Source organism: Astyanax mexicanus, chromosome 1 (assembly GCF_023375975.1).
Source record: "Astyanax mexicanus isolate ESR-SI-001 chromosome 1, AstMex3_surface, whole genome shotgun sequence".
NCBI classification, from domain to species: domain Eukaryota; kingdom Metazoa; phylum Chordata; class Actinopteri; order Characiformes; family Acestrorhamphidae; genus Astyanax; species Astyanax mexicanus.
In genome coordinates this window covers 2,332,501-2,342,500 of record NC_064408.1, presented here as the reverse complement: position 1 = coordinate 2,342,500, position 10,000 = coordinate 2,332,501, and the positions used below count along the sequence as shown (strand labels likewise).

At 41.1% G+C, this 10,000-nt stretch overlaps 1 protein-coding gene across 2 annotated transcripts in view; it reads right to left on the bottom strand.

Moving 5' to 3' along the window:
- Window positions 1-10,000, bottom strand: part of ephb4a (eph receptor B4a) — a 74,432-nt gene that overhangs the window by 37,884 nt on the left and 26,548 nt on the right. For both annotated transcript variants that reach the window (XM_049465212.1, XM_049465213.1), the window contains exons 2-3: window positions 2,326-2,396; window positions 1,128-1,415 (exon numbers count right to left, since the gene is read on the bottom strand). In XM_049465212.1, the coding sequence (XP_049321169.1) occupies window positions 1,128-1,415; window positions 2,326-2,396 (359 nt within the window). The remainder of the gene's footprint in view (window positions 1-1,127; window positions 1,416-2,325; window positions 2,397-10,000) is intronic.

Genomic DNA, 10,000 nt, shown 5'->3' with positions numbered 1-10,000 from the left:
TTTCCAGTAAGAAATTAATTTGTAATTATTACACAAATAATTCGGAAAATTACACCTAAAAAAATGTACAGAATACAGATATGATCAATTTTATTTATTCAAAAAGAAATAATCTAGCTATTTGTTTAGAAATAATCCAAATGTTTTATATAAAAAGAAAATTAAACGTTTTTTTTCCAAAAATAATCCAGATAATTAATAAATAATACAGAAAATTACAATTACTAAGTTTTGACTGTTATGTAACCAGTGGGCGGATCCTCTTGAAGGTCAGTGTTTGTGGTTCTTCTGTGTGTAAAAGTTGTAAGTTATAGAATCAGTGGGTGGAGCCTGTTAAGGGTTCTAGTGATGTGCGTATGGGTTATGTAATCAGTGGGCGGAGCCAGTCAGGGATTCTAGTGATGTGCGTATGGGTAATGTAATCAGTGGGTGGAGCCTGTTGTGGTTTCTATTGATGTGCGTATGGGTTATGAAATAAGTGGGCGGAGCCTGTGGGGGTTTCTAGTGATGTGCGTATGTGTAAAGTAATCAGTGGGCGGAGGCTGTGTGTATGGGTTATGTAATCAGTGGGTGGTGCTTTGTGTGTACATGTAATGTAGTCAGTGGGTGGAGCCTGTGCATACAGGATATGTAACAAGTGGGCGGAGCCTGTGCATATATGGGATATGTAAATAGTGGGCGGAGCCAGTGCATATGGGATATGTAATTAGTGGGCGGTGCTTTGTGTGTACATGTAATGTAGTCAGTGGGTGGAGCCTGTGCATACAGGATACGTAACCAGTGGGCGGAGCAGGTGCGTATGGGTTGCTATGGTGTTGTACCTTGACATATGTGTTATGTTATCAGTGGGCGGAGCCTGTCGATAGTTCTGGTGATGTGTGTACGGATTATGTAATCAGTGGGTGAAGCCTGTGCATATGGGTTGCTGTGGTGTTGTACCTTGATGTATGGGATATGTAATCAGTGGGCGGAGACTGTGCATATGTGTTATGTAATTAGTGGGCTATTAGTATGGGTTGCTATGGTGTTGTACCTTGATGTATGGGGTATGTAATTAGTGGGCGGAGACTGTGCGTATTGGGTATGTAATTAGTGGGCGGTTAGTGAGGGTTGCTATGGTGTTGTACCTTGACGTAAGGGTTCTCCATCCAGGCGGGGTGGGTTGCCGTGGCGTCGTCGGTGTCGCTCTGGTAGTAGAAGAGGTTGAAGGTCTCTTTGCAGGACCGGTGGTGGGTGCTGCGGGACGAACACTCGATCATGGTGAAGCGAAGCTCCACGTAAACCTGCGACGCCCCCCGACGCTCGATCAGCTTACTGCGCAGCCATTGGCTGGAGGAGCCGTCCGTCTGGCAGATCTGATAGGTCCTTACGCTGTTATTCTCCTCGTCCAATCCGCTCACCTCGTCCCACTGAGACTGAGAGAGAGATTTATAAACATTATTAAATAATAATAATAATAATAATAACAATAATAATAATAATAATACAGATAATTAATCTTTATTTAAGAAAAAAGTTTTAGTCAATTTAATTTATCTTTTAGAAGAAATAATTCAGGTAATTAAAAAACCCAATTTTAGTTTATTTTCAGATAAGTAATTAAACCAATTATGTTTGGTTAAATTTGCCTTGTTTTTTTTAAATAAAACAATACTTTGCATATTTTAAGAAATGCTGCAGAGAATTTTGTTTTGCATTTTTTAGGAAATAATGCAAACAAGTTAATTTTTGCTGACTTAAGTTTTTTTATATGTAATTTAGAATTTTCAAAGAAAAAGAAAGAAATAAAGTAAATAAAAAAAAAATAAACATAATTTTTCTTTTTTTCTTCTAAACATTTTAAGGAACAATTTTGCTTTTTAATAATTCTGCTAGTTATAATTATTATTATAAACAAGAAATAATCATGATGATTATACATTAAAAACAAATAAATTAGGCAGATTTTTTATAAAGATGACCTTGAAATTTTAGTTTTAATTTGGTTTCTAAAATTGTCTGGACTTTATTTATTTATTTTTTTGCATTTTTCAAGCCATAATCCAGGTTTGATTAACATTTTTTATGAAATAATCCAAAGGATTTCACTTTTAGTCACGACATGATGTAATTTAAGGTTAGAATTTTGCTTTTTGTAATAATTTAGAATTTCTGAAAACAGAAATAATCCACATGAAGAAACAGGAGAAATTTAGATTTTTATTAATTAAGATTATACATATTAGGCTTTAGGGAATTTATAGTGTATAACTTACAGTGTGTGTGTATAGTGTGTGTATAGTGTGTATAGGTGTGCGTGTGTGTGTGTGTGTGTGTGTGTTTTACCTCGGCTTTAGTTCTGGAGTAGGTGGTCCACTTCAGGTCTGACGTCTCCGTCTTCGTGTTCATCAACACTTCTGTAACATAGAGAGAGGGGGGGGGGGGGGGGGGGGGGGTGAGATGGATATATGTGTATGTGTGTGTGTGTGTGTGTGTGTGTGTGTGTGTGTGTGTGTGTGTTTAGACGAACACATAAAAATACAATAGATGAAGAATCTAAATATATCACAGGCCTCTGACACTGCAAAACACACACACACACACACACACTATACACAAACACACACTATACACACTATATACACACACACACACGCACACACACACACACACACACACAATAGGGGTCACACACACACACACACACACACTCTCTGTCTGCAGGGATTTTATAAATATGAGGCTCCTATATTCCACAGAGACACAGCCGGACACTGGAACAAGGGCACCGCCACACACACACACACACACACACACACACACACACACACACACACACACACACACACACAAACACACACAAACACACACAAACACACACAAACACACACAAACACACACAAACACACACAAACACACACAATATATATACACACACACCACTAGTACATTCATCACAATTATTTATGTACACCAGTGTGTGTGTGTATTCAGTGTTGTGTTCAATTAATTTTAGCTCTCTCTCATTTTTGTCTCTTCTGATTGTATTTACTTCTCTTTTTTGTTTCTCCTCTCTCCATCCCTTTCGTCTCACCTTTTTCTCTTTTATCTTTCATCATTTCTCACTCCTTTTTCCTTTCCCTCACCTTCTCTCTTACTGTCCTTTTATGTTTTCTTACTCTGGTCTCACTTTTCTCTTTTATTTCTCTAATTTATATTTCTCTCTTCTACCTCTTGATCTCTTTTTTGGTCCATTTCTTGATTTCTCTTTCCTCTCCCAATAGACTCCCTCCTTTCTCTTCTCTCACTCTCCTATTCTGCCCCTCCCATTTCTCTCTTCTGTCTCTTTCCCTATTTCTCACTCTTGTCTCTCTCTCCTCTGTTTTCTCTCCAATTTCTTTCTTTCTTTCTTTCTTTCTTTCTTTCTTTCTTTCTTTCTTTCTTTCTTTCTTTCTTTCTTTCTTTCTTGTCTACATCTCTTCTGGTCCATTTCTTGATTTCTCACTTTTTTTAATTGTTTCTTTCTCTCTCTTTCGTCTCCCCAATAGTCTCCCTCTTTTTTCCTTTCTAAATTTCTCAATTTCTAATTTTCTCATTCTCCATCCCTGTTCTGCCCCTCCCTTTTCTCTCCCGTCATTTTCTGTTTTCTCACTCTGGTCTCGCTGTCCTCTTTTATTTCTTCCATATATATTCCTCTCTTCTAGCTCTCAATCGCTTTTGGTCTCTTATTGTTTCTCTCTCTTTCATCTCCCTACTTTCTCTTCTCTTATTCTCTGTCCCTATCCTGCCCCTGCCTTTTGTCTCTTCTGTCTCTTTCTTTAATTCTTACTCTCGTCTCACTCTCCTCTTTTATTTCTCTCATTTATTTTCCTATCTCAAACTCTTTTGGTCTATTATTTCTTGATTCACAACTTTTCTCTTATCGTTTCTCTTTCTTACATCTCCCTATTAGTCTCCCTCCTGTCTCGTTCTACATTTCTCAATCTTTTCTCATTAAATGTCCCTATCCTGCCCCTGCCTTTTTTCACTTCTGTCTCTTTCTTTAATTCTCACTCTCATCTCACCCTCCTCTTTATTTTTCTCATTAATATTTCTCTTTTCTGGCTCTCGATCTCTTTGGTCTATTTCTTGATTTCTCTCTTTCGTCTCCCCAGTAGTCTCCCTCTTTTCTCTTTCTATGTTTCTCTTCCATCTTTTCCTCTACAGTCATCTTTCTCTTTCTCACTCGTCTCACCATTTTCGTTTCCTCGTATCCTCATTTAATGTCTCCCCGTCTCTCCCCATATCTCTCCCTATGTTTCTCAGGCTTTTCTTTCACTCTTTCCTTATCCTGTTTCTCTCTCACTCGTTCCCCTTGTTTTGTCTGATTCCTTTCATCTTTCTCCAAATTCTCCGTCTCCCTTTTGTCTCTCTCTCTCTCTCTCTCTCTCTCTCTCTCTCTCTCTCTCTCTCTCTATCTCTCTGTCTCTCTCTCTCTCTCTCTCGCCCCTGCTTTCGTCTTCTTTTCGCCTCCCTCTCTTTCTCTCTATTCTTTTCTCCTCTTTTGTCTCGCTCTCTCGTTCATCTTTTATTGATGGTGTTTTTTAATCAGGCACGGATTCGGTCGCCCCTCCAGGTCCCGCCGCAGGTACTCCTGTCCTGGGGTCCTTGGCGCTGGTCATGTGACCACCTGAAGCGTCCCAAACCCGCGTCCCTTTGATCTAAAAATAACGGAGCAGAATTTGTCTCTGTTTCTTGCTCGTCCCTCGCTCTGCTCCCTCTCTCTTTCTCTCTCTGATGAGCGGGGAGTGTGTGTGTGTGTGTGTGTGTGAATGTGTGTGTGTGTGTGTGTGTGTGTGTGTATGATCTGTATGTATCTGGGTCAAGATTTGTCTGAGAAAATCTCACAGAAATGTTCAATCCTCAGAAACTTTAACCCTTCAGACGCTGCAGAGCGTCTCTGTCTCAGCTGCACCAGGAGTCCAAAAGTATCGGGACGCCTAATTCCAGCATTCCACCTTAAATCAAGGATCAAGGGTATTACCTGGGGGCTTGTTCTGCTTTACTGCAGCAACAACCTTTACTCTGCTGGGACACTGCAGAGAGTCTCACTATCAGTAACACCAAGAGTCCAAAAGTATCGGGACGTCTGCTAATACAGCGCTCCACCTTAAATTAAGGATATTAGACATTTACTGTAGTAACTACCTATACTCTACTAGGACACTAGAGAGTGTTCCTCTATATGTGCCACCAGGAGTCTAAAAGTATCCTCCGGCATTCCACCTTAAATTAAGGGTATTTGCCAAAAGGCGTTTATGATCCTTTATTGCAATACTGGCCTCACATTCTCATTATTAGCAACACCAGAAATCCAAAAGTATTTAAACCCCTAACGCTGGCATTCCACCTTAAATCAAGGGTATTACCTGGGGGCTTGTTCTGCTTTACTGCAGCAACAAACTCAAGTCTACTGGGACACTGCAGAGAGTCTCACCATCAGTAACACCAAGAGTCCAAAAGTATCGGGACGCCTAACTCCAGCATTCCACCTTAAATTAAGTATATTAGAAAAGGAGTTTATTACTCTTTACTGCAGTAACAGCCTCACAGTCTCATAATTAGTTACACTAAGAGTCCAAAAGTATTTGGATGCCTGCTAATACAGCGTTCCACCTTAAATTAAGGGTATTTTCCAAAGGGTATTGCAATACTGGCCTCACATTCTCATTATTAGCAACAATAGAAATCCAAAAGTATTTGAACCCCTAACGCTGGCATTCCACCTTAAATCAAGGGTATTACCTGGGGGCTTGTTCTGCTTTACTGCAGTAACAACCTCTACTCTACTGGGACACTGCAGAGAGTCTCACTATTCATTACACTAAAGTCCAAAAGTCCAAAAGTATCGGGACGGCTTCTAATACAGTGTCCACCTTAATTAAGTGGATTACCCAAGTGGTTAATTACCCTTTACTGCAGTAACGACTTCACAGTCTCATAATTAGATACACCAAGAGTCCAAAAGTATCGGGACGCCTGCTAATACAGCGTTCCACCTTAAATTAAGGATATTAGACATTTACTACGGTTACTACCTATACTCTACTAGGACACTAGAGAGTGTTTCTCTATATGTGCCACCAGAAGTCTAAAAGTATTTGGACGCCTGATCTTCCAGCATTCCACCTTAAATTAAGGGTATTTGCCAAAAGGGGTTTATGATCCTTTACAGAAGTAACAGCCTCACAGTCCCATTATTAGCAACACAAGGAGTCCAAAAGTATTTGGACACCCGTGACTGCGGAATTCCACCTTAAATCAAAAACAATTATTTCCGTAGCAGCCTATACTCTATTGGGACACTGCAGAGAGTCTGACTATTAGTTACAACAGGAGTCCAAAAGTATTTGGACGCCTGCTTCTTAAGCATTCCACCTTAAATAAGGTGGATTACCCAAGGGGTTAATTACCCTTTACTGCAGTCTCATAATTAGCAACACTAGGATTTCAAAAGTATTTGGACGCCTGCTCCTTAAGCATTCCACCTTAAATAAGGTGGATTACCCAAGGGGTTAATTACCCTTTACTGCAGTCTCATAATTAGCAACACTAGGATTTCAAAAGTATTTGGACGCCTGCTTCTCCAGCATTCCACCTTAAATAAAGTTAGCGTGTCCCGTTACTTTTGGACGTCCTCGTGCTGAAAGAACTGCAGAAGTTCTGAAAGTAAGTGGATTCCAGTCTGTCCGAACAGAATGTAAATTAAATGCAAATTAAATTTGTTAATGCAAATCACGCCTCATTAATATTTAATTATATTTAAATAACTGTACAGCAAAAACAACAGGGCTGAACCAACAACACTTAAACAGATGCGCACTGACTCTGACTCTCTTTTATCTCACTGCCTCTGACTGTCTCTCTCTGCCTCTCTCGCTCTTTCCAGTCTTTTATCTCACTGCCTCTGACTTTCATTCTTTCCTCTCTCTCTCTTATGACTCTACCCTCTTCATCATTCTTTTACTTCCTCTGACTTTTCCTCTATCCCTGCCTCAGACTTTCTTTCCTACATTCTTTTTCTGCCTCTGACTCTATCTTTCATTTCTAGCTCTTTACCTCCGACTTTCATCTCTCTCTGTCTGCCTCTGATTCTTCCTTTTATTTCTCTCTCTGTCTCTGACTCTTCTTCTTCTCTCTGCCTTCGACTCATCTCTCTCTATTTGTCCGTCACTGACTCTTTTTTCTTTTCTCTTTTTTGATCTCTTCTTCTGTCTGCCTCTAATTCTTTCATCTCTCTTCTTCTGTCTGCCTCAGACTCATTTCTCTCTCCTTGTCTGCCTCGGATTCTTTCTTTCATTTTTCTCTCTCTCTTAGTCTTAGTTGTCTATCTCTCTTTCTGTGTCTGACTCTTCCTTCTCTCTCTCTCTGATTCAGTCCCTCTTATTCATCTCTCTGCCTCAGACTCTCACCTCTTTCTCCCTGCCTCTGTTTTTTGTTCTCTAGCTCTCTCTCTTTCTCTGCCTCTGACTCTCTCATCCCTCTGTTTTTGTCTGCCTCTTATACTCTTTCCCCTCCATCTCTCTGCCTTTGATTCTCTCTTCTCTCTTTCTCTTTGCCCCTCTTGTTTTTTTCTGTATCTTACCTAATCTGCCTCTAACTTTCTTTCTTTCTTTTTGTCTCTTCTTTCTCTCTCCACTTGTCTTTTTCCCCTTTTTCCTCGGTTTTGATCTTAAACTCTCTTTTCTCCTCTCTTCTTCTTTCTTTTAATTCATCTAACTTTTTCCTTTCACTCTTCCTCTCACACTTTTGTATATATCTGTCTCTCTCATTTACTCTTTAACCTCTTCCTCTCTCTCTTACTCTCTCCCTCCCTCTCTTACTCTCTCCCTCCCTCTCTCCCTCCCTCTCTCCCTCCCTCTCTTACTCTCTCCCTCCCTCTCTCCCTCCCTCTCTTACTCTCTCCCTCCCTCTCTCCCTCCCTCTCTTACTCTCTCCCTCCCTCTCTCCCTCCCTCTCTCCCTCCCTCTCTCCCTCCCTCTCTCCCTCCCTCTCTCCCTCCCTCTCTGCTGTACAGAGCTGATAACTGGGGTCCAGCTCACGGAATAAAAGCGAGGGACACCCAGGAGGCAGGAGGGAGGGATCAAGAAACGAGTGTGAGAGAGAGATGAGAGGAAGGGTGGAGGGGCGGAGGAGACGGAGGGATGGAGGGAGGTCTATTAGCTCGGGATAAGAGGGCAAAGGAGAGAAAAGATAACCTGGGGACAGACTTCAGGAGCAGATGATGGAGAGAATACTCTGAGGAAGAGAAACCAGGAGGGAGTGGAGATCAGAAGAGGAGGAGGAGGAGACAAAAAAAGAGGCAGGAGGAAGAGGAAGAGAGAGAGGGAGGAAGAGGGGAGAGAAGTTAGGGGTGGGATGAAGAGAAGAGGAAGGGATAGATGAAAAGTGCATAGGTAAAAGAATAGAAGGGAAAGGAAAGGAGGGATGAGGACGATGGAAAAGAAGAGAGAGAAAAGGTAGAGGAATGATATGAGATAAAAGTAAAGGAGGGATAAAGAGAAGTAAAGGAGGGATGAAAAGAAACACAAGGTAAAATGTGGGATAAAGAGAGCAAAAGGAGTGAAAGGAAGAAAATGAAGAGAAGACAGAATGGATGACAAGAAAAAAAAGGAGGGGAGGGATAAGTGGAAAGGATTGGAAATGAAGAAATGAAAGGAGGGATGAGGAAAAAGAGGGAAAATAGGAAAAAAACAGGTTGGGATGAAGTGGAGTGGTAGAGGATGAGGAGAACAGGAAGAGATAGATGAGAAGGACATTAGTAAAAGAATAGATGAAAAAGGAGAGAAAAATAAAGAGAAAGAGAGAGGAATAAGATGAGATAAAAATAAAGGAGATATAAAGAGAAGGAGGGATGAAGAGGAGAGGGAGAGCAGTGGAGAGGAGGGATAAGATAAGGAGAAGATAGAACGAATGATGAGGGAGAAAAGAGGAGAGGGAGAAGAGGAATGGAGATTAGGAGAAGAAAGAAAGGGATAAAGAGAAGTGAAGGAGGGATGAAAAGGAAAATATTAAAAAAAGAGTGAAACAGGTCAGAATGATGAGGAGGAGAAGAGGAAGAGACAGATGAGAAGGACATTAGTAAAAGAATAGATAGAAAGGGGGAGATGAAGAGGAAGAGACAAAGGAGAAGAATGAGACGAGATGAAAGTAAAGAAGGGCTAAAGAGAAGTGAAGGAGGGATGAGGAGTGTAGAGGTGGGATGAAGAGAAGGAAAGTAGGGGTGGAATGGAGATGAGGAGACAAAAGAAAGGGAGGAATAAAGAGAAATGAAGGAGGGATGAACAGAAAAATAGAAAAAAAGGGTGAAACAGGTCTGGATAAAGAGGAGGAGAGGATGGAGGGATGAAGATGGTGTTTTCCTGCTGGGAATTTTAAGGAAAACAAAATTATAGGTCCCTGCAAATCACACACACACACACACACAACCTTTAGATCAAAGCCAATAGGGAGGTGTGTTAAAGCAGCTTGAGATCAGCCTGGTAGAAGTGTGTGTGTGTGTGTGTGTGTGTGTGTGTGTGTGTGTGTGTGTGTTGTGTGTGTTGTGTGTGTGTGTGTGTGTGTGTGTGTGTGTGTGTGTGTGTGTTGTGTGTGTTGTGTGTGTGGTGTGTGTGTGTGTGTGTGTGTGTGTGTTGTGTGTGTGTGTGTGTGTGTGTGTGTGTGTGTGTGTGTGTGTGTTGTGTGTGTTGTGTGTGTGTGTGTGTGTGTGTGTGTGTACGCCCTTTGTTCCGTTCCTCACTCTATCATTATGTTTTATGGGACAGGAAAGGAAAAGCTTGCGGTGTGTTTGTGTGTGTGTGTGTGTGTGTGTGTGTGTGTGTGTGTGTGTGTGTATGTGTGTGTGTGTGTGTGTATGTGTGTGTGTTTGTGTGTGTGTGTGTGTGTGTGTGTGTGTGTGTGTGTGTGTGTGTGTGTGTGTGTGTGAAGCCACGACTCATCCTGTCAGTCGTTTGATTTAGAGGTTGAATCAAGGATGATCATT